This window comes from Pelecanus crispus, chromosome 1 (assembly GCF_030463565.1).
Source record: "Pelecanus crispus isolate bPelCri1 chromosome 1, bPelCri1.pri, whole genome shotgun sequence".
In the NCBI taxonomy this organism is placed as follows: domain Eukaryota; kingdom Metazoa; phylum Chordata; class Aves; order Pelecaniformes; family Pelecanidae; genus Pelecanus; species Pelecanus crispus.
In genome coordinates, this window is record NC_134643.1 from 33,392,276 (window position 1) to 33,417,006 (window position 24,731).

General features: G+C 38.7%; 1 protein-coding gene across 1 annotated transcript in view; it reads left to right on the top strand.

Annotated features, from left to right (window-relative positions):
• The window catches only part of CNTN1 (contactin 1), an 81,929-nt gene that overhangs the window by 26,923 nt on the left and 30,275 nt on the right, over positions 1 to 24,731 (top strand). Inside the window, exons 6-13 of the mRNA XM_075727868.1 lie at positions 60 to 156; positions 311 to 492; positions 1,669 to 1,793; positions 3,750 to 3,867; positions 5,517 to 5,667; positions 6,136 to 6,263; positions 8,936 to 9,111; positions 22,144 to 22,264. Of these exons, the coding sequence (XP_075583983.1) occupies positions 60 to 156; positions 311 to 492; positions 1,669 to 1,793; positions 3,750 to 3,867; positions 5,517 to 5,667; positions 6,136 to 6,263; positions 8,936 to 9,111; positions 22,144 to 22,264 (1,098 nt within the window). The remainder of the gene's footprint in view (positions 1 to 59; positions 157 to 310; positions 493 to 1,668; positions 1,794 to 3,749; positions 3,868 to 5,516; positions 5,668 to 6,135; positions 6,264 to 8,935; positions 9,112 to 22,143; positions 22,265 to 24,731) is intronic.

Genomic DNA, 24,731 nt, shown 5'->3' on the forward strand with positions numbered 1-24,731 from the left:
TTAATAGCTGTATTGGTTTCTGCCATGCCTTTTCTGAGAATCGCTTTTTTTCATGTTAGGTGCAAAAGTATATCCTGCCGATATCAAGGTGAAGTTCAAGGACACGTATGCTCTCCTGGGGCAAAATGTGACACTGGAGTGTTTTGCTCTTGGGAAGTAAGTATGTTTTAAAGTTATTGTAGAGCACTGTTTGCTTTCATATTCCAGGGAATGAAAATACATGTTTCATCATCAAACACTTTTTTGTAGTCTGCAATTTAAGAGCCAGTTCTTGAACATGCTGATTTGTACTTTACTGTACCTTTTCAAGTCCGGTTCCTGAACTCAGATGGAGTAAATACCTTGAGCCCATGCCAGCCACTGCTGAGATAAGCATGTCTGGTGCAGTTCTTAAGATCTTCAATATTCAGTATGAAGATGAAGGACTTTATGAATGTGAAGCTGAAAACTATAAAGGAAAAGATAAACATCAAGCAAGAGTTTATGTACAAGGTAGGTAGAACAATTTTATTCTTCATGATCTATGTTGCATTTACTTATGTTGGAAGTATCTGCGCTCTCACACTTGATGTCAGTGCTGACTCGTTGCATCATCCTGACACACTGCTGTTCAAGTTAATAGAGCAAAATGAAAACTCACGCACTGAATGCCAGGCATAACGTTTGTGTATTAATTGAGCAACTACTCAATTTGTCTGCTTATGATAGCTGTATATACACCTTGACAGCAATGTCTTTTAGTATTAATATAATTATGCATAATGGAAATTAAATACATTTAGAGTATTTGAAGTGAAAAAAACAGCCAAGAAGAAAAAGAAACCATTAGATCTGTTATGCTTTCTTGTTTCCTCATTTCGTTTGTCTTTTCTGTCTTAGCTCTCTTATTAGCTACAGTCAATTCTTTATTCCTTCAGCCTCTGCCCCTTCCCATCATGCATTGGTTAAATGAGAGAACCAAAAAATTGTATCTTATTGCTCACAGTGGAATCATCCCGAGTAACCCAACTCCTTCACTGAGACTTATGCCACAAAACTGTGACAGGAAAAGATCATATGTAATATCTGAATTACATTCAGAAGATTTCTGTCTCTTTTCATTGACTGTACAGAACATTTTCTGAGTTAAGATCCTCAGTTAAGTGCTTGAACTTCAGTGGGATAAATTCAAAATTGGTGTGGGAAGGTTGTTACTGGTTTTTATAGGTCAAGATAATAAGTAGATTCATTTGCTTAGTAAAAGCTGGGACATTTTCAATATTAATTTCTTAAATATCTTCTCTGGACCAAGATAATATTTTTCTTGGAAACCCTTTCAGTACATAGATGATTTTTCACGATTCCATGTAATTTAACTATCATTTTCATGGTGTTACTGAATAATTTCCACAGGCCAGTGTAAGCAGTAACATATCTTTGGACATTCATGAAGCATTGTTTCAGTTCCATATTTTCTTCTCATAAAAAATAGTTTGAAGTTATTTTGAGTCTATGTGGTAAGACAAAAACATCTTCATTCTTTCTTGTGCTGGTGCGTTGCTGAGTTATCATCATTACTTTGTGTGGCCTCTGAAGTATCATGGAAAAAGCAGTGGAATTAATAGATTGTAATGCTAATTAAATATGTATCTGCTATATTTACAAGGCACCACATCTTTTATTCTTCAGCCTCTCCTGAGTGGGTAGAACATATCAATGACACAGAGAAGGATATAGGCAGTGACCTATACTGGCCTTGTGTAGCTACAGGCAAGCCTATTCCAACAATTAGATGGCTGAAGAATGGTGCCTCGGTAAGTATATCACCGTAGTTAATGCAAGATTGATTGGTTAGCTGATGGAAACGATTTTTTGAAGTATGCATTATTAAAAGGTTAAAAGAAAATTAATTATAACAATACAAATATTTGCTGATTCCACTTGCATTAGGGATTAAGATCTATTTTTTAAAGTTTTATCTCAATCTTCTCTTCAGTTTTGAAATGCATTTCTTCAGGCTATTTAATATTCAGCTCTGAATATATTGCCTTTTTCCCACATGTTTGGGAGGTGGGTATTCCTTTTTCTCCAGGCCTTTATAAGTAAATGTTCTTGTCTTCTCCCTGGATAAAAAATTCTATCAGCTTCTCTCTAAAAATAATCCTTTTTACTACATTAAACATGAGTGTGTCTAAAAATGTAAGAAAAAATGGAGTCAGTAGAGACAAGAGAAGAATGATTTTTAAATGATTAGTGGTGTTCGAATATCATGTACTTTCTAATATTTTTCCACAGAATAATGCAAAATTCCATTATTATAGTCAATGTGAAGTTTAAATGAGTACCATTTGATAATTTAAGTTTATTGCATTGGATATTTTATTTAAACGAGGTAGATTTTCTGTCCAGGCATTTCAACAACATATTCAATATCTGTTGCTTATACTGTATGATGAGCCATTAAAGAACAAAGAGAATAGAAGAGGGCACAATGTAACGCTTCATCTGTTGAGCTGTGGTGACACTGATCTTGGCAAGCAAACAAAATAGGACAATGAGGCAGCGTTGTTTTGGCTGCGTCTCTTAAGAAAAATGTGGGAGGTTGGAGGGAGAACAGGGATATCACCATCTGCCATATGGAGATGGCTTAAACCAGAAAAAACAGTGCTGTTTTCTAGCTTCTGTAGTTATTACAAACAAGTAATTTAGCAAGTGAATTGCTTGATGGTCCCCACTGAACTTGGCTTTCACTGACAAAATCTGCACACTGGATTGCAGAAAGTGGTGTGTAATTCTCCAGTAGTACACCAGAAGATTATGCTGTTTGTTAATATTATGAGTTGATTTCCAAATGCAAAATAGCAAAAATATTTAAATTGCCTTGAGAATATAGCTTGTTTCTAAATCAGATAAATTTTAATTAGGTATTTCACCTAGCACAGAACAAAGTTTTGTGTAGAAAATCTGATTCAAATGTTTTTCAGTACAACAGTACAGGAAATATGATTCCTTTAATCTCTTCTTTTTTCAGATAAATAGTATTTTTTTAATCTTCCACTACTCTGCGCACTCCAGTTGACTCATATTCAAAGTTTAAAGCTTTTCACCTTCATTTTCACAAGAAAACAGAATTTAACATGACCTTTCAAAAACCAATTGACATCTATTTGTAATTTACAAAATCTCACCACACTTGGTGCATTTTTATAGACCGTTTTTTAGAAATAGATCAAGTACTTCATTTTGACTTACTAAATTTTCTTTTTATATTAAAACAAAGTAATAGAAACTAGTTTATACTACTTCCCAGAAGAATCTTAAACTATCTCATTGGGACTTGCTTTGACCTTTTGCTGTTGTAAAACAATGTACATACAATAAAACATACTGAACACTGAGCATGGCAAAACAAAGATAATGTGCATAAAATGAATTTAATTTCTTGTTTCTTATTTCTGAATCAGTAGTGTTTGCATTGGTGTGGTAACAGTGGACTGAAGAATAGATGTCTAGTGCCACTCAGCTATGAATTTTCCAGAAAAATATCAATCAACACCGAATCTTTCTTTAAAAAAAGGTGAAAACATTGTCACAAAGACTGAAATGTAACATGGATAAAATAAAATCTTATTGGTTCCTGAATGTTGTGTGAGGGACTCTCTTCTGAACACTGTCACTAAAAAGAAATGAAGAAATGTGGATGGGTGTGAATTCTTCAACATATGTAGTCTATATGAATATCTTGTTGTTTTATTGATTCTGTGTTTTAGTTCCGGAAAGGTGAACTAAGAATGCAGAGTCTGAGCTTCGACGATGCCGGCATGTACCAATGTATAGCAGAAAACACGCATGGAATTATTTATGCAAATGCTGAACTGAAGATTGTGGGTCAGTGGGATTATTTTGCTCTATTTACTATTTCAGGTTTGAGTAAGATAGCAGTCATATTCGCAAGTGCTGTTTGGTAACAGAGTCCTGTGAGGATAAAGCTAAGAGCCCTCACTGAATCTAGGTGAGGCGGGGTTTATTTGAGCTCCCTAGCTGGGTTTTGGCAATGACTTGAGGAATCAAGTTACTAGTCTGTGGGGAATGTTTGCTGTATTATTTCTGATGTTTGCTTGCTGCTGTTACCCCTCAGAGGATCTGATAGTGCAGAAATTATATGAAGCACACAGAGTTGCTGACTACTCTCTCAAGCTTGCCAAACTGGTTGAGAAGTGTTTTCTTTTTTGCTCTTCTATGCTCACTCCTGTGGGGGGCAAAATCTGCTTATTTTGAAACCACGTTGTCAGTCACCAGGCCTTTGAAGCTCTTCCTCTTCACTCTCCTCTTTGCTTTTGCCTTCTACAACCCATCCAGACCAGCTGCAATGTTTGTGTGCCGTATAGCTGTCCTATTTGATGGCTGGATATAGTTACTAATCCTTTGTGTTTTCCTAAGGAGCACCCTGTTGAAAGTTTGCCTTTCAGATACAGAATGCTCAGGCTTAAAACAATTTCTGACATTTTACTCATTAGAGCAGGTGTACCGGCTGTATGACATGGCTTTCCTAGGAGATTCCCTGCAGTAGTTACCCTGGCTTCTTTCCATCTCACACTTGCCTTCAGACTTTCCCAAGGGCTAAACTATTCTTGACTTCCCCGACCCACTGCACAACAATATTTTGTCCTTCACTGTTCTTCCATTACTGTGTACTCACTACCAGCCTGGATTGCCCAGAAACAAGCACTTTTTACATGCACATTTTCAAAATTCAGTTCTGGTAAGATGTGGGTGTTTATCAGTTTTTCTCTGTACTGCTGTAATTAATTAATGGCCCTATTTACTCAAGCTGCAGACACACTTGCTGGCATGATTAACAATGATGGTACACTGAGATGCAAAATAATTAAAAGCATTTTTTCTTTTATTTTGTTACAAATAGAAGATTAGTAAGCAAAGGCCTGACCTCAGATACCTAAGCGTGGTGCTTGCTACAGTCATGTAGCAAGTCATGCCACATTACTCTTGTACATCTGAGAGTGCATCTAAGGCCAGTTGGCCAAACAGAAAACTACAAAGAGGAAGAAGGGCATACCCTTAAAGTTGCTAGACGGGGGTTAAAACCACTGAAAAGTAAACCCAAATATTATTTGAAAGTATGGTCGAGTGAGCAACTTTTTACAGAAGTTGGGCTCTAGGAATCTAAATTTTATTAGGACTGATCAAAAGGCCCATGAAAGGGAGGAGCTTTCTATTGATTTCCAGGGACTTTGATCTTGTTAGATTAAGCTTAGACAGAGGTTCAGAAATCAACAGAAAGAAACCTCTGGTGTAACACAGCATAGAACTACATAATGATTTTTTCTGTTTCTTTTAGGTCACTGTCTACTTACTACTCATCACATCTCTGTATCATTAATATTTTTCTCACTGGTCTGAATAATGGATGCTTGTATACAATTCAGTAGTTCTGTCATGTACCTTCCTGTTGTAAACAAATTGTATTCTGCAGAAAAATCACTAACAGCAGTACTTGTGTTAATTTTCGCTTTCAGCTTCACCTCCTACTTTTGAACTGAACCCTATGAAGAAGAAAATCCTAGCAGCCAAAGGGGGCCGTGTAATCATTGAATGCAAGCCTAAAGCTGCTCCTAAGCCAAAATTCTCGTGGAGCAAAGGAACAGAATTGCTTGTAAATGGGAGCCGGTTAGTATTGACTGTTAGCGGACACTGTGAATCTTAAAAATTCTGCCTTATGTTTCTGTTTATCCTGTAGACTAGTTCTCACTTGTGCAGATTTCAAGGGCAGGAGAATGTGTGATTTCAGGAAAATGGTATGCCAAAATGTTACTAAATAGCTAGAAGGGTATCCAACTTTAATCAGTCTGTTTGGTGCTGTTCACATTTCAGAATTGAATTGGATCACAAAATTGTAAGAAAAATATTTGAATGACTACAAACAAATAAAAGTACACTCTCTTGCTCCAGCAATGTGAGGCACCTAATCATGCCACAGTCTATTTAAATATTTTTTACTATAGGAGTGTTTATAAATGCAGTAGTTAAATGTGAGCTTCCAAGAGATGTTTGTCGTTTGTCCTTTCACTTACTACAATTCTACTGAAAGTATTGCTTTCCTAATTTCTCTTGATGTATTTTTTGCACTTTCAATAGCATACGTATCTGGGATGATGGGAGCCTGGAAATTATCAATATCACAAAGCTGGATGAAGGTCGCTACACCTGTTTTGCAGAAAATAACCGAGGAAAAGCTAATAGCACTGGTGTTCTAGAAATGACAGGTAAACCACTAAATTGCATTAGTTTGTTTCAGGTAGAATCCCTTAATTGAAAATCACTAAGTTTTGTTCCAGCATTGCACTACTTTTGCAAGCCATTTTATATATTTTCTTTCTAATTTAATTGCTCATTAAACAATGAATTGATGCTTTTAAAGCATATTGCTCAGTAGAAACTGGGTATGTTTGCACCAGTTCTGAGACTGTATCTCAGTTTTCAGGGTTGATGTTTCCATAAGAGATTATTAAACCTGATCCATTAAATTGACACATTTTAATGCATTCATTCAATTTGGTAGCTTAGCGCTCAGGCTAAGGTGTGGTTCTGGGGCGATGACTCAAACAGAGAAGTGGGACTCTTACTGACCTTTCTTAGTCTTTCTTTTCTTTTTTCTTTTTTTTTTTTTTTTTTTTTTTTTTTTTTTGTAGGGTAAGCAAGTTTGAGAGAGCATTGCAGTTAAAGAAACATGCATTAAATTTGTGAGATAGGGGCATATAGCCATATGATTGCACTACTGAATTCCCTTCCTTTACGGGTATTAGTGTTTACTGATTGAGTACTGATATCCTTAATTGTGTATTTTAAATGTGATGTCAAATAGATGAATAGCTGTAGAATACACACAGGAAAGATGACATTCATGAACAGCTATGTCTATCAAGTGTCACTGATAGTAAAAGAGTCATTTGTCAAATAAATTTTTTAATGTCTGTTCCAGAAATCATGCTGGATGTGACAGCTCAATGCCACAATGTTGATGTACTAATGTAAGAATTAATCTGTATCATCAGATCATCTGAAAGCATTTTTCTGGCTGATTTTTACCAAATTTATTGTACCAAATGAATTGTAAGACTTTATTTTGATTAATCAGATTTGTTCAATGTTTGCAGTTACTTTTTATCATCTTCTGCAATTTTATATGTGTTAATATTACCCTCAGGCATTTCATTATTTTTAAAGGTTATGTAAATAAATATCCAGCCCCTTAATAGTAATATCATACCTTCTAAAATCAGGAAGGAACATTTGCATACTAAATTTGCACAGTGAAATACTTAAACCATATGTTTATAAATGTTACAAACTAGGTATAAAGAATTTTAAGATTTTGGAGAATTCTGCTCTGATTCAGCTAAAAAGGAAAACCAAAAGACTAAGACATCTCCCTTGTATCACAGTGGAAACAGAAGGGTCAGACGACATGTTTCAAAATTATTTTCACATTGTGGACAATGATGAGGGTTGACAAAGAATGCTTTGAAAATGGTATTCCCAAGCACATTGTGTGGCCCATTCTTCTCAGACATTGCACATAAATACAGGAAATTAAAAAGTTAAATCTGAAGCTGACAGGCACTGCAAAGTCTGATGGGGTTTTCCCACACACTGTTTGTTCACTGCCACTGGACCACTCTTTCAGCAACTTCTTAGACTTGTAGAGTACTTTATGTAAACGTTTAGAAAATCACTGATGGTAGAACCAAATGTTGAACATACAGGCACAACACTAGAATGGAGCAGATATCCTAAGCATGTGTCTACAGCTAGGACTTTAGAGGTCAGATGTTAACAGGCTGCTCCAATACACTGACAGATACTCCATTCTACATTCTACAAAAGCTAGTAGTTGTTCCATTCTTGTAGTCTCAGTATTAAGCAGGTTTTAGATGACTAGAGTAGGATCAGGGGGAACGTTTCTCCCCAAGGCAGATGGAGAAGAAATGTTGGCTTTATTCAGGAGTTTTTGCTGTTCTGTGTCTCATGGGGTGTAGTGTGCTCCTTGGAGCATGACCAAACCTAGGTCTCAACTAGTAGCAATAGCTCTTTTCTTATGGCTGTTGTCTTCCAGGTTTTGGTACCCTACTCCCACTTTCACATTGGTGGGAAAGATAATATATGTCATGGCAGGAAGAAGATATTCTGTGGGTTTTTGTTTTATGATAATATTTGAAAGAAAACGAACAGGTCTCGGTGATCCAGTGAGTCCCTTCCAGAATAGTATTGCTAATTTGCCATATGAGTTTGATGCATGTACCAAGATCTCTAGCAAGTATCAGATCTCTGCCTGGTTTTTGTTTCTGTAATAATCAGAGGCATTGCTGGGGAATATACAGCCTTCTTCCTTTTGTTGTATTATTTTCTCTTCCTTTCCACATGTAGCTATTTGCATAGCTTGTTATACAGCCATTATATTGTTTCTCAGTAGATAAATTAAGATCTCGGTCCCTGCAATGGTCTAGTGGAAATCTGACTCAGCCTGACAACTGAGCAGAGCTTTCCATTCATTAAAGAGACAGGTTTTAAAACATAATAAATATTGTAATTAAAACAAGAAACGCAACACAAGTCACATAAGATTCATCATCTGTCTTCTTTCTACGTGAGATATAGTCAGTGAATAAAAATAGCTTTACATAGTCAGTAATGTGATTCAGAGACTGAAACATAGCCATTTTCAAAGGACAGCTAAATAGAAGGTAGGCATTTCAGTTGCAAAAGGTTTCCTTTGTTCTCTTTAGTTCAGTCCTTTGAAATGTAGCTGCATGAATAACATGTAAACTAGAGTTTGAGGGAGCGGTTTAATGTGTAATCAAACAGTTATGGAGCTGAGCTTACATTTGGATAAACATTTATTTATTGGAATTTTCCATGTTTGCTGTTAACTTCACAGAAGCTACAAGGATTACTTTAGCTCCGCTGAATGTTGATGTCACCGTTGGAGAGAATGCTACCATGCAATGCATTGCATCCCATGATCCCACATTAGACCTGACATTTATTTGGTCTCTAAATGGCTTTGTAATAGATTTTGAGAAAGAGCACGAACATTATGAAAGGAATGTTATGGTAAGATATAATAGATCCTTATTTAATACGTGAAAGCCTAGTTTTCTTTACTGTGAACATCTGTCTTTTCTGTTTTACTTTTTCTATTGTGCTGGTTCAGGTCTAGAAAAATTCAGTAGGCTAAGAACATAAAATAAAATTACAATTTAGACACCTTACAGACATGCAGACACTTGCAGGTAGATACCGGAAATCAGATATCTAAATTGACGTAAGTATTTTGGTACCTCAGTTAAATCCCACTCAAATAATAGAGAATACAGCAGGTAAATAGGTAGCCTGGTCGTAAACAGGGTGTAAATTATCTCAAAAAAGTGTGCATATGCATTCACTTTTACTTACCCATGTTTTTTTCATCAACATTTCTGGAATTTGGCACAAGACTGGGCCAGATGGTGGGTAGGAGTCAAACTGTAAACACTGAGCAAGAAGAGTTTGTGTGAAGGCTAAACAAGTTAATAGAAAGGCATTCATTTTGGCACATAGAAAGAGGAATCATAGATCTTTCATGTTTGCATGTATGGTGATCTTTTTAAAGTCTTCTATCAGGCTTATTCAAAATTAATACCTCGAGTAGAAATCCCTTCTGGTTACATCTGATCACATGCTAATTTACCTAATATTCAACAACAACCTCAGAGTGGTTGCCCACATGTATATATTTATTCTGTTGTTCTGGGTTTAAATGATACAAAAATCCTGAAATTTAGGTACCTTTTTTTGTGCTCCCAAGGAGAACTGTGGATGTGGAGAGAAAAGGTTGCTAATGGTGCCTGCAGTGTCTGGGAACGCCAGGGGCCATGTTCAGTCTCAGCTCTGTGTTCAAAATGATGTACCATATAACAGTGCCTCCTCCAGAGTCTTTCTCCTAGGCTGGCAATATTATTTGATTTTCCGTGGACCAGGAGATTCTTTTTCTCTCTTTCTTTTTCAATGTCTGTTTATCTCCATGTGAGAAGATGTTTCAAACATAACTGTTCTGGTCTGGTTTGGAACAAACCAGTCCTTTGAGGAGTCAGAGTTGCCTCAGCCTGCTCATTTGCTGAGTTGTAAACGTCCCCAGGAACTCACACTGCTCTCTTTCAGTGAGAGAACAAGTCCAACAAGCCAGTAGAAGTATGCTAACATCAGCTGAAAAGCATTGAAACCCAAAGACATCCTTTCTGCAACAAACCACCCAAAAGTCTATGTCCAAACTTAGTAGCAAGTTGCTAAGCAGTTTGCAGTATATTTTGTGTTGCCTCAGGAATTACAAAATATGTAGATCTACACTAGTACACTAGCATAATTCAAAACATTTCCTGCATGTGGCTATTAAGTTACACTTCTGATAGGTTTATATTTATTCTTCGGTATTCATCAGTGCATAGGAGTACCTTGAAAAAGCTTGAATTTTCTCCTAATGGCATTAGTTTGTCTTTAGATAAAGGCTGGAATGAGTCTGAGTGTCAGTCAAAATAAGAGCTTAAAGAGTAAAGCCCCATTAAATGTATTCCTTGTAAAAGAGCAAATAAAACCATTCTGTTCTTGACAAATTTTATTTAGTTGATTGCTTTTAGCTACCTGACAGAAGTCACACAAAGAAATTGTGTTCCATGAAAGAGAAAATCAGGCTGAAAGTGTTGATGAAGCAGTGATTTTGGTGTGGAAGGAAGGTAAAAATGCCTTTACCAGAGGACTTTGTAATGCAAGACCGTGTAATACAAGAGAAAGGAACCTGAACTTTCTCCATCTGTTGGTCATAAGTTGAACAGAAGTTTTTATATCATTGACATACACTTTTGGGTTTTCCTCTTAATAATGAAAATAGAAGGGAATTGGATTTTTTTCTTTTAAGGGAAATTAATTCTGAAATGTAATCCCAATTTTAGTGTACTTTCTAGCAAAGCACTTCAAGTGAACAAATCTGGGGCCAAATAAGGGCCTCAGCAAGTGTGTAAGGTGTAGCTCTCTGTGAAGATTGACTTAATATTTAGGTTCCCAGCCACCTGTTTCATCTTCCAGATAGCCAGTGGTCCTGGATCTCCTGATAGCCAATTCTGATTAACTCCACAGTATTTTAGATGGTTCATTGAAGTGCTTGATTTGAAAAACAAATTAGCCTACCTTTGCTAGGCTAGCTTGGTCGCTACAGACCTGCTATGGTCTGCAGAGAGAAAGAGGTGGTTCACTTCATGTGGGTGTTGAATCTTGCGCTGGAAGATTTCCTCTTTCAATAGGCTATAGAGATGGATACTCCGTAGGATACAAAAGTAGCTGAAGAGTGACTAACTCTTAATTCACTTAGACAGTTAAAGTTAAGTAGGTTAAATCCAAACATCAATTAATTTATTTGTCAGTGTGTAACTCCATTTTCCTGAAGGATATTTCTTGGTTTGTTGTGTTCCTTTTGCACTTGATCAATACTGGTAGAAATTCTTTTAGAAGGGGCAGCTTCTTGTTTTGCATTCCTAAGCCTTATTTCTGGGCTTTCAAATGCAAAACAAGTGCAGATAATCTCTGTTCCTCTTCCACAGGCATCTCAATCTTCATCACTCAGGACAGAGGGGACAGTAGGATTGTGTTTGAAGTCTGGAATTGTGATTTGTAGTTATTCAGCTATTCAGCACTTAAGTAATAACAATGCAGAATTTTTAACAAATTCAACTAATCCAATACAAAGGTTTATATAGGATGTAATTAGGAGGAATATGCACTTTCAGTATTCTGTTTCATTCATATATTGTTGTATTCTTACATCTTCATGTGTGAGCAAAGGGATTTTCTCCTGCCTATTGCTTCCATCTCTGGCAGTTCTCAGCTCAAGTCACTGGGTGGCAGGTTTGCTCAGGCTTTCTCGGGTGCAAAGGGGTGAGCTGTTGTGCATTTGACAGCAGCAGCCCTAACTGCTGGGCTTTAAGCAGTGGAGTCCCATGCTGCCACCCAACCCTTCACAAACATTTAAAAAAAAAAAAAAATTCCTTCATGAATATTAAAATTACTGGATATGTGATGCATGCTCTCTGTGCTATAATTTCCTGTTGATGAAGGATCCTCATCTGTCTTCCTGATAATATCAATATTAATTTATGTGACAATGCAGATCAACATGCTGAAACTTGATACAGCCACAGTATTTCAGTTCTCAAAATAATACTAATATTGTTGTCACATATACATAATGGAATGCTAATGAAATTCATGTAAATACCTGCATAAGTCTTCTTTCTTTAAGTGGAAGCTTTGGTATCTTCATCCTTTGCTGAAGGCAAAACTAATTCGCATTGCGTTAGTACTAAAACTCATTTATCAAAAGAACATTTGTCAGTGCTGTTTTGATTTCCTATGACAGTGATATTTAAAAGGAAAAATTTATATATTAATTGGTTAGCTTTCAAAGAGTCAAATGGAGTCTTTGAAATCATACTATTAAATTGATTGCTTTTGACTTTATGTATGGTTGTTCCTCTGATTATTTGATTGAGGAACTAAATATTAACACATTATTTCAAGTCCTATAAAGATACAACACTTCAAGTAATCTGGAAAACTCTAATGTTCAGTCATTTGTTATTTATGGATTTGCTTTTTGTCACGTATTTTTAAAGATTGAAAGGCTTACTTTTAATATATATTTTAAAAATATACACTATCCACATAAGTATATTCTTTTAAGTTCATTTAAAAAAATCTATTTAATATGTGAAGGTGTGTAACTATTTTTTTTTATACATTTGGAGCCACACTAGTCCATTTGTATGGATAGTCAGGAAGAGGAACTCCATAATTTAACTGATTCAACTCAGAAACTTGTACATACACTTAGGAAGAGTCCAAATGTAGGCTGTAATAGTCTTAGTCATATATAGACATGCATACATTTTAAAATACTTCCCAGACCATCAATATTCCTGTGTTTGCTACATTGTTTATCAGTTGTCTTAAACAATTCAGTGAACCTGAAACCCTGATATTTTTCACACCATTTTCTCTTTAATAAATTAAATTAAATTTCCATACAGGTGTTCAGGAACTTGGCCTGCTTGCAAGTAATTTTCTTTTATAAGAATTAAAAGAAAGAGGAAGTGGTGATGGAAAAATACAATAAATCCGGACAATAAGTTTTGTCATAGGGACAACTGACTTATTGCTTGCTCACATTTTCTCATATTAGCAGTGAGATTATCAAAAGAACATAAGGAAAAACTGTATTTGGGTACCTGAGACCCTTTCACACCTATCAAAATTCAGCCCTGTATCGCCCTATCATATAGTACCTGTATCATTTAAAGTACCTTACTGAAGTGGTTTGTAAGTTCTGTTCTTGGCATCTAGTGTGTTCTTTACATCCCACAGAAGGTACTATCCTTACTTTTACATCAGATAGCTTCAAGGCTTCATTGTGCTTTGTGATCATAGTTTATCAAAAAAAGCATTCCATGGAGCCCCACTCGAGATGTTGAGTTCCCCTCTCCTATGCAAATACAAAATAAAGCCAGCAAAAACCAGAATTCTGAAATGGTAGGTGCAAAATTGGAGTGACCAAGAGTATTTATAAGAGAAACTTGCAGCTCGTTGCTTTTGTTTTTTTTTTTTAACATAAACAATATTTTTTAAATTAGTGAGAATTTTGGAACTCTCTTAAAATTTTTTGCATGTCAAAGATTCTTGGTTTCTATTGTGTAGTACTTAAATTTTGTTATGAAATCTACAATTTGCATTTAAAAAATGCTGAAAAGTAGAAAGCAATCATTCTGTTCTTATTGTAAAAGGAGAAGAATCAAAGATGCATGCTCTCAAACCCTCTGTTGAACTTCTCAGTGACAGGATTAAGAAGATTAATAGTTTGAAGCATCTGACATATGAAGAGAGCCCAAGGGAGCTGGGATTATTTAGCTTCCAGAAGAGAAAGCTCAGGAGGACTTGTCAACATGTATAAATACCTGGTGAGAGGGAACTAAGGAAGATGGAGCCAGACTCTTCTCATTAGCACCCAGTGAGTGGGCCAGAGGTGATGGGCAGCAACTGAAAACCAGGAAATTCCAATTAGACATGAGGAAAAATTTTGCATTGTGATGGTGGTCAGACATTGGAACAGGTTGCCTGGAGAGTCTATGGAGTCTCCATCCATCAAGTTATTAAAAATATTTGGACTGAAGAAGGCTCTGAGAAACCCACTTTGAGCAGGGAGGTTGGACAAGACACATCCAGAGATCCCTTCTGACTTCAACTGTTGTGTGATTCTGTGATGGTTTAATATAGTTGTGTAAAAAAATACAGTTAAATGAAGTGTATGAAAGATGATATTGAGTATTGAAAGCAGATGGCAGCAGTACTTCGCTCAGCCAATACATTTATATGCTGGTGTACAGTTATTTGTCTAATGGGATATCAGCACCTTTCACCACAAACAGAAGCTCCAGTGTTTGAAATAAAGAGTTAAGGTATTGGACCAAAGCTTGGGGTACCAGCAAGAATGAGGTCATTTTAGAAGGTGTATCATGGAACTTTATGCTTTGTTCTTTGTAATTTCCATCAAAAGGAATTTTAACACTCTGAGAACTGACAAATCATTTCATTTTAATACTTAGGAATTATTTACCTTACCAAATCATGGAGTTTTTTTACAGCATTGGTAGGGAATCTTTTCCAGGGAGTTCACAGGACAGTAAAGGTGTCTTTACTGATGCTGGACATTGCATAGCATTGCACTCAACTAAAAAGCTCTCACAAAATGAGGAGCATTTTTCAAGACGGTGCTGGCACACCTCAGTGTCATGACTGTTACTGAGCAGGAATTAAGACCTGCTGAATCCACAGCGTGCTTTCCAGTGTTCATAGGTTCAGGGTCATGGCACAAATGCAGCCAAACATGTTCAGCACAGAACTTGCAGGGCTTGTAGCTCAGGCTCTATTCAGCTTTGAAGTCGCTTCTGAATCCAAGCTGTCTGTGTATAACTCGTTCTGGTGTCCCTGCAACCATCACAGTTAACCTTCAATAGTGTGGACTTCACTGTATTCTCAAAAGCTTTTTTTTCCTTATGCAAATATTACTCAACTTACTTTATCCCTCTCCAAAGTACAGAGAGCTTTGCAGTCTTCTAGGACCACATTCATAATATTCTGGAGATGCGTGGCCAGACAGTTACTTTACATAGAAAGTAAATCACACATGGAAGGGCTTGTTTCTTCACTTTGTCTGTAAAAGGTGGTTTGTTCAGCTACCAAAATCCATGCTACAGATGTCTAAAGTAGGTGAGATGAATTCTAGATTGGAGACAGCATTTGCCAAAAAGGAAAGTTCTCTAAAAGAGCTGGTTTTGTAAACCACAGAGAATAAGTTGGACTATAAAAACCCTATTAGAGGAGTATAGCTTAATACCTGCTTGGTTTTTGTAAATTATTATAATTTGCAGCTCCTTGGCTGGACATGGTAGGCAAAGGTGTTCTACTGCATGCTCCTGCTTCAACATATTACTGAGTAGACAGTTTTATTGTATAAATCTCTCTTTGCACATTCCACAGTTCTCTACAGCAGAAAAGATACAAAGATTTTAATTTTCATTTTTCTTCACTGCTTCCCCTGGTAATCCTCATTGCAGACTGTGGAGTCTAGCTACAGCTATGTGACAGGAAATCAATAGAAACTTCAGGGAGAGAACTGAAAAATTAGAGAAAAATGTTTAGATAGGAAAGCTCAGTTACCAACTGACGAGGAAGAAGAGGCTGTGTATGGATTGGAACAAAACGTGGGAGACAGCGTCATAGTGAGCTCATTCAGTACAATTTGTTGAATATATTGAGGGGGCAGGTGATTGTTCATGAAGCATGGCCAACCAAATCAGCTGAGCTGCTGGTTTTTTCTGAAAAAGAGTCGCAGGACTCTCCAAAGGCACTGTCTCCATACATTGCTTTCAGTGCCTTGATGTATTAGGGAGATGCTTTAGACATGAGTGAGTTGGAAGTCTAATATTTTGGCTAGGTTTCGGGTAAAATTTAGAGGCTAGGGCCTAATAGTAATGTAGTGAGCGTGGAATGAGGTGGATGGAGTCAGTGGTTAAAAGCAAGGAGGGGACGGAAAGCAGAAGACATAGTGCTGAGGGTGAAGCCAACGAGGAGTTAGCTCTGACAGAAGCCTTTAAGGAAACCTGTTATTAATCCACAGTGCTATTTCCAGCACAAAGAAATGTAGTCTGTTTAGAGGATCAAGATAAGCCAACTTCTGTGCTAGAATTAAAAAAATACACTGCAAAATCAGTTGACTGTAACTTTATGTGCTTGTGAGACTTCACAAACTACAAAAATCCTTCCCTAATTATGTAGCAGGAGCTGAGAAAGCCAGGTGTGACCACTGCTCAGAGAAGTGTAGTTTGCAGTGTACTGTGAATTTTTGTCATCAGCCGTAAAGTTGTGAGCCGTGTGTATAAGTGAGCAAGTATCTAGGCTTTTTCTGCTGTTGGAAATGAAATAACAGGGCATATTACCACAGCATATTACCACAGGGATACTGGTACAAAGCACAGTGTCCTCAGGCATTCTCAGCGGTATGCTGAATGGGGAAGAATAATATATTTGTTGGAAATATTTCCCAGTCCACATTTCAGGGGTAGAATTAGTACTGTACTTCCTTTACATATAAATATAGTTCACTGAAGGAAGAGATTCTTCAGTGGGAATGACTCTGTCATCATTATCCTGCTGGGTTTTTTATTTACCCATAACTTTCATGCCAGCCATGGCTTATAAAACAAAGAGAGATAAGCTCTCCTGTGAATAGGATTGAGACAATAGAGCTGCAGTGGTGGTGTTGTCCCCATGTCATCTCTGATCTCAATGTCAGGAAAACAGCTATAATCACATTTACATTAACATTCCCCAACAGCTGCTGGAGTATCTGTTCTACTTCTATCTACCACATAGCAGATCCTCTACTGGCAGGAATGAAACAATTCACATGAACTCACTTAGAGTTAATAATTTTAGGTACAGGTGATAGAAAAAGATGTTTTAAATTATTGCTAGCTTTGGAAAAGCTGATCTCATCACCAAGAATCCCATCTCGTCCACATTATTTCTCATCAATTCTCTTATCATCTTACCTCCACTGTGTATTAAACACTTCTGAAGCTCAGATGTCTAGTTTTCAAACCTGAATTAAAAGAAAAAATTACTCTGTCTCTGATCACCAGGTTCTTCTATTTCTGCCAAGTTAGTTTTATTATTACAAAGGACTTGCTAGCTTCATACTAACATAAGTTCCTTTATTGTCTCTGAGGTCCCAACAGAAGCAGATACTACTTCCAGTCAAAAGACTAGATTCCTGTAAATGATTTTTGATCACACAGGTGGACGTTCTGATGGCTTTCAGCAATTTAGTGCACTGGCAAAGGTGGTAGTCAAAAGAGAACAGTGAATCTCAGAAATAGGTCATACAGTGCTATTTTTGACATCACTATTAAAGCGTAAATATAGGGCTCATATGATGAAAGTCTCTGCTTGAAACTTGGTAAATAACTGGGTGGTGAACCACAGATACCCTTGGAACATCCCTGAGTACCACTATCACTATTTCCAGTCTGTGATTCAGTTTTCTCTGAGTTAAGGAAGGCATTTTTGAACTTAGCCAAGCTGAGGTTTTTGAATGAAAATATACAGTGCATTCATATCTAATTTGTGGACAGAATTTGCTGATGCCCATGCTCTTTATTTGCTTTGTAAGCTCTTCTTTTACCACCAAGAACTTAGCCTTCTTCTGAGGTATGGAAAGCTTCATCACCAACTGCATAAAACCTTGCTCCAGGAGAGCTTCTGAACCAATGAGATACAATACCATATCTATGGGTTGTTGATTTTTAAATTATGTTACATTTTTCCATCTGTTTTTCATAATTTAGATTTTAAGACCAACTTCCCATATGGGAAATTAATGTTAGAGCAAGTATATGGGCACATCATTAATAAATATAATAAAGTATTTTAATTAAAGTGCTAACATAGGAATTAATGAGTACTAAAACTATTCAGAATTTGTAATCATTTGTTATTGAAGTAATAATACGATTATGAGAATTCTAAGTTTATGCAGTTTTTCTAAACCTTACTGCTTTGCCCAACCTTTGCTTATGTTTATTTGCAGATCAAAGTGCAAGCAATGATCAGAGATTCACAGGCAGTGTGGTTCTTTCGAGGATGACATTTAGTGTTAATAAAATACAGGTTTATACACAGCACTCAAATAGAGAACTGTTTGTCTCTTTTATGAAAACCAAACCCAATAAGAACAAAATTAAAAAAAAAAAAACCCAAACCAGAAACTGAAAACACAAGGAGTTTGAACTTATGCAGCTTCTTTATTGTAATTTTTTGAAGGGCAGAGGAGCAGGTAGCCGCCCTCTCTGCTACCACAGAAGTACTGACACTCCCACTGATTTTTCTTCCTGAAAGCCGTTGACAGCGTTACTTAGCCCACTTAGACAAAAGCCTTAGACAAAAAGGCCTACATGTGGTTAGTCAGGCAGCCAGCCAGCCAGTGTTCGCTTGTACAGTAATCCCCACAGAGTTTCAAAGGATGCTGTCCTCAAAGGCAGTCCCCCTGGAGTTCTCATGGATAGACTGGGGGGGCACCTGCACAGAAATGCCACTGTCCCAGACTCACCTCGTCTCTGTATCCCGCATGCACTTTGGCAAATTAAATTAAAAGCCCCGTCACATTAGTCTTGAATGAGAAGTGTGAAAATGTATATGTGTGTATATATATACACACACACATACATGGACATAGGTTAATAATAACTAAAAGAGAAATGGCCAGAAATATATCAAGAACATTGGGTGGTTCGCCGATCCAACTAATCTGTTTGATCATTGCTAACAGCACTTGTGTCACTCAAAAATTGAAAAGGTACAGTGTAACCTGCATTTCTCTCTGACCCTATGAGGCAACCAGCTGAAGTATTGCTAGCCAGAATGAAGCAGTTTCTTTCATGTGTGCTTGATTCTCCTTTTATCCAATCACCAGTTTACCTCAGTAATTTCTTAAAGATGTGAATTCTTATGTTGGACCAAAAAAGTTGGTGTTAACAGATTTCAGTTTGTGCTGGAATTTTATGCCAGCAGAAGCTGGCATCCAAAATCCTTGCTGGAATTTGGAAAGGAAAAGGATAGTTTTATCTGGCTATTTTCATCTCCCCTAAATATAGACTCTAAACTGGCATTCTGGTTTCAGAACATTTGGAAAAGATTTAACCTTACTTTTTTTCCCTCTCCTTTTCAATCGGGAAACATAAACTGGATGACATAGCTTTATTTCATTTCTTCAGAATGTCTAAATGCAGAGACACTAATGACAGCCCATAATATTTGAGATTGTATTGAGGGTCTTTGTTGTTCCCTAGAACCTTCTATGACGATAGCACTAGTTCTTACACCTAAATATTTAGCAATTTCTTTTTTATGTACCATTTTGCATCTGATTTCCTTTTGTTCCTGCACGTGAAGGTTTCAGGATTGAAGTGAGTTATCTCACTGTTGGGTTTTTTTTTAAAAAAATTGTATTTCTGAGCAATCTGCAGTGAATTAGGAAATCTGAATGTTGCCCCTTTTGGTATAGTGTGGTATAAAATCCATCTGTTAATCTTTTGTAGCATTTTGACTTCCATGAAAGCAATCAGATATATTTTGGAGAGGATGTTTGGTTTTTTTCTGAAATACCTTTAAGACTAACACATGTGTAGCCCCGATAGCCCTACTAATCTTTTTCTGGAATAAAATGCAGGGTAGATAAGCAAAATATTTCAAGTAGGTTATTTTTAAACATGTATACAGATGTCTTAAAATGTGTTTTTCATTAAGAATAGTTGTGGTGCGTATGGCAGTCTCTGTCCTGCTCCTTGTTTTACAGGTGCACATGTAGTTACTCAGTGGGTTCAGAGAAGTGTCACAGGACAGAAACACTGTGTTTAGTTTGCCTATCTGTACCACTGCAGGTAGCAGCGGATCGTGCACCTTATAGCCGCCTGAAAACGTAGCTGTGTATTTTCCCAGTAGTCTAGCATTGGTGAAAGCTGGAGAGGTGGGCCTGTGTGAACCTCATGAGGTTCAACAAGGCCAAGTGCAAGGTCCTGCACCTGGGACGGGGCAACCCCCGGTATCAGTACAGGTTGGGGGATGAAGGGATTGAGAGCAGCCCTGCGGAGAAGGACTTGGGGGTACTGGGGGATGAAAAGCCGGACATGAGCCAGCAATGTGCGCTTGCAGCCCAGGCAGCCAACCGTATCCTGGGCTGCATCAAAAGCAGCGTGGCCAGCAGGTCGAGGGAGGTGATTCTGCCCCTCTACTCTGCTCTGGTGAGACCTCACCTGGAGCACTGCGTCCAGCTCTGGGGCCCTCAGCACAAGAAGGACATGGACCTGTTGGAGCGGGTCCAGAGGAGGGCCACAAAAATGATCTGAGGGCTGGAGCACCTCTCCTATGAGGCCAGGCTGAGAGAGTTGGGGTTGTTCAGCCTGGAGAAGAGAAGGCTCCGGGGACACCTTACTGCGACCTTCCAGTACTTAAAGGGGGCCTACAGGAAGGATGGGGACAATCTTTTTAGCAATGCCTGTTGGGACAGGACAAGGGATAATAGATTTAAACTAAAGAAGAATAGATTTAGACTAGACATAAGGAAGAAATTTTTTACAATGAGGGTGGTGAAGCACTGGCAGAGGTTGCCCAGAGAGGCAGTGGAGGCTCCATCCCTGGCAACATTCCAGGTCAGGTTGGATGGGGCTCTGAGCAACCTGATCTGGTTAAAGCTGTCCCTGTCACTGCAGGGGGGTTGGGCTAGATGACCTCTAAAGGTCCCTTCCAACCCAAAGCATTCTATGATTCTATGATTGTAAGAGTCTTGAGGAAGGATTAAGGTCTGTGGTGATGATGATGAGTGCATGAGCCCCGCTGAACGGTAGATTGCTTCCCTGGAGGTCCTGCTGCCGTTTGCCAGGGAGCAGCGGGAGCTGAGCGGGGGGAGAGCGTGGCCGGCCTGGCAGGGCCCCGGCCCACAGGGCCCGAGGGAGGGGAGCGGGGCAGGTCTGGTGGTGGCAGCCAGGGCCCGGCACGGCCCAGGGGTGGCTGGGCAGGTCCACCCGGAGGAGGCCGGGTCGTGGGCGGGCTGGGAAGTTCGCTGGTTAGCTGGCCGCTCAGCAGGTCGGGACCAGCAGGGCCCACGGCCAGGCTGGGCTGTGCCGTGACGGGAGCTGCAGTTCTGGCGGGGCCAGGAAGGCAGCGTTTCGGCCCAACGGCAGCCGAGGCCCCACTGCAGTGCTGTCTGGGTGCGCGCCGTCCCGGGTCGCCGAAGGAAGGGGCTGCCCTGGGCCGTGCTGTCTGGGAGCTGGCCCCGAGCCCCGGCAGCCCAGCCTCCTGCCACGAGGGTCGTGGCTACTGCCATCGTCCTGTCCATGGCCAACACCGCTGCGCGGAACGGGGCTGTCCTTTCCTCTAAGGACCTGTGGCAAGTCTTGAACATTGTTGTTTCTTCACAGTCGCTGCATTTTAGCATCTCTTTGGTGCATCTTTATATAGGCTGTGATTGTAGCCTCTCTGCAATGAAAATGTTCATACTGCTTTAGGCTTGTAAAGGAAGAGCCAAACAGTATCCTGCTCTGTTAGTAGGACTCCATGGCATGTTATCATACAAACGTGCATAAAAAAGCAAGTCATGGTGCAAAAAAATCATCTGACTGCTGTTTATGAAAAAACTCTTGACTAAATTTAATGTTCAGGTATGGGCTTCAAAAAGTAAAAGGGAGATGTTGGCTTGTAAAAAACCATTTACTAAGACATCTGTTTTCTTCATGTCTGGTAAAGAGCAGCAGCTCCTCAGGAATCACAGGACGCTTTCAACAGCTGTCATATAAATCAGATGTATCTCTGAGAGTGATCCATGTTCAAAGTAAGCACTTGCTTTTTGGAAATAGCAACTGCTGTATATCAGTTGGGAGGGATGTGTAGACAGGTATCACATAGCTGTACAGGGATGTTTACCAGCTTTACTAAGTGCTATTTTTGTGACAGATTAAATCCAACGGTGAGCTGCTCATTAAAAATGTTCAGCTGCGGCACGCTGGGAGGTACACATGCACCGCTCAGACGATTGTTGACAACTCCTCGGCTTCGGCTGACCTTGTGGTAAGAGGTAAGGTTCACCAGGTAAAACCGAAATGTTACTGGTTTCCACCTAGATAAGCAGAGTGTTTCTGGTTGTTTAGAGTGTTTTGTTTCTGTCACGAATGCAGGTTTGTGAATCCTGCTGATTATGTTAATTTATTGTGAATGAGTGGCTTTACACAGTTTGATTTAGGAGCAGTTTAGAATTTACTTGTAGCAAATCGAAGGATTTGGTTGTAATATTTTAATAGCACTCAGTCATCAGTGATTAACAAAGTGATTAGACAAAATTGATCAAAACAGTGACAGTTACAGATTCGAAGATGGCAAAGTTCACTCTAATAGTACATGGAAGTGCATAAAGGAAAATTAAGTTACGCTGAGTTGGAATGATTCACAAAGAGATTATGTATGCAGGGGATAAGGAGGACCCTCCCGTTGAGTCATGAGGTTCAGAATAGACCCCCTTGCTTTCTAAACTTCTCAGAGAGGAGTCTAGGTGTGGCTAGGTCCAATCTTAGTCTCAGACTTGGTCAATGGTTTATAGGAATAAGGATATTGCAGCAATATAAGACTCACTTTGAAATTAAATTGTACATCTACAGACTACTTATACTGATTCATGCATGCATACACACAAACATGAATACATATATAAAAATGGTATACCTGTTAAAAATTCCCCTTGAGTTCAGTGAAAGACTCACGTCTAACGTCTTGGCATTTCTCAACGGGCGAGGGTTGAGCCTCGAGGAGTGAAGGGTTTCAGCCCAGGCTCTACTGTCAGTCTTTGGCAATGGACCTCTGATTGTAGCAACTTTGAGAGTTTGCTAGCTTTGCTAGCTCTGAGAGACATCCTACTCAGAGGGAGATGCTGGTGCAGCCCGCGGCAGTCCAGGAGAACTCAAAGGGCCTCACTTAGGACTGCTTTTTATAGGATTGTGAGATGATTGGCTTTAGTCACCAGTAAATTTCCTTCTGAGCCACAATTCGGGTCGGTAGTTGCTGGAATTCCAGTAACGATGATACCGCTCTGTTTCAAGGCTGTCAGGGGCAGCTGTTTGTTCTCGCTCCCCTCGTTAGCCATAATATGGAGATTTTGATAAGGACAGGACTGCTCTCTGCTTCAGCCATGTAGGAGTTTCTGGTACAATTAAAGGGCGCTTAACTGACTAACTCACTACACAAAGGCCGCAGTCTGGAATTCCTGAGGTCGCAAAGCGATTGAAGGGAAAGGGAAAAGGAGGGGGGGGGAATGCATCACCACAGTTTCTCACCAAGAAATGACAGAAATTAAAATGAGGAGTGCATGAGTATGTAAAGTCCTTAAAGTTTACTCAGGGTACTGATTCTATTCCAGATATTTAGATGTCTAACTGAGCATGTGTTTTCCTGAAAAGCAATAAAGATTTTTTTATTATGGGTATTTTCATTATGTTGAAGTAATTCTTAGATAGTTTAATTCTGTGTTCATTATTAAAAATAGATTTTAGGTATCATTTCAATGTATCCACTGTATAACAGTTTTAAGAATCCAATTCTGTTTTCTCATAAAGCTTTATGGATTAAATTATTGTGTATACTACTAGACCTACACTAAAAGGATTTATAGTTTTCAAGTTATAGAAACCAGGACATTTGTAGTTCAGGTTGTCACTCCATTGTTAACTGATTCATGTCTATTAAGTGTTACTGTGGGCACAAAACACTGTGCTTGTTCATATGGTGTATATCCTACAAGATCTGTTACAGTGCATGGTTTCAATAACGTGAGTTAATTCACCTCCTTTAGGCATTTTACTCTGTTTTGTGCCGCCAGTTGTAACACATTCTGAAGTGCTAACGCTCTGTCATGCTGACAATTCAAAGCAGATATAACTTGTACTTGGAGCCGCGTTGCTGTCATGTTTTGCCCCACATTCCGGTTAAACTATAGAGCTCTATAGCAGCTGAAGTACAGCTTGTGCCTTGATTCTGAATTTCTGTCATCTGAGGATGTTGTGGACTTGAATCTTTCTGTATTTAATTTTTGATGGGTATTAACAGCCAGTGAAATGTTACCAGTTTTGGATGAAACGTCAAAGCAAATGTGATCTGGATGCACCTGATTCATTACTTGCAGTATCTAGGACTGTCATATCAGCACCAGGCTCTGCCCACTATATTCAGACCCTGCGGAACTGTGCCCCATTGTTGAAGGCACTGCCAACCCTGGGGTTACTTGTGGATCCTGGCTCAGCTTTCCTGAGGGAGCAGCTGGCCCTTGGTGTTTGTTGCCTGACACATACCATTTTCAGAGATTTTGATAGTGAGGTGAGAAGCAGTAAAAGGTATCTCCTAAAGAATGAAGGAAAGAAAGATCTTGGGACTGATGAACCTTTCCAGACCTTCCAGCTTGAGGGCTTCTGAAGTGAACAGTCTTGCAGGAGAACGGGTCTCTCTGGCCTTAGCTACCTGAGTCTTAGAGCTGGGCTAGCAAATATGCACGTTACCAG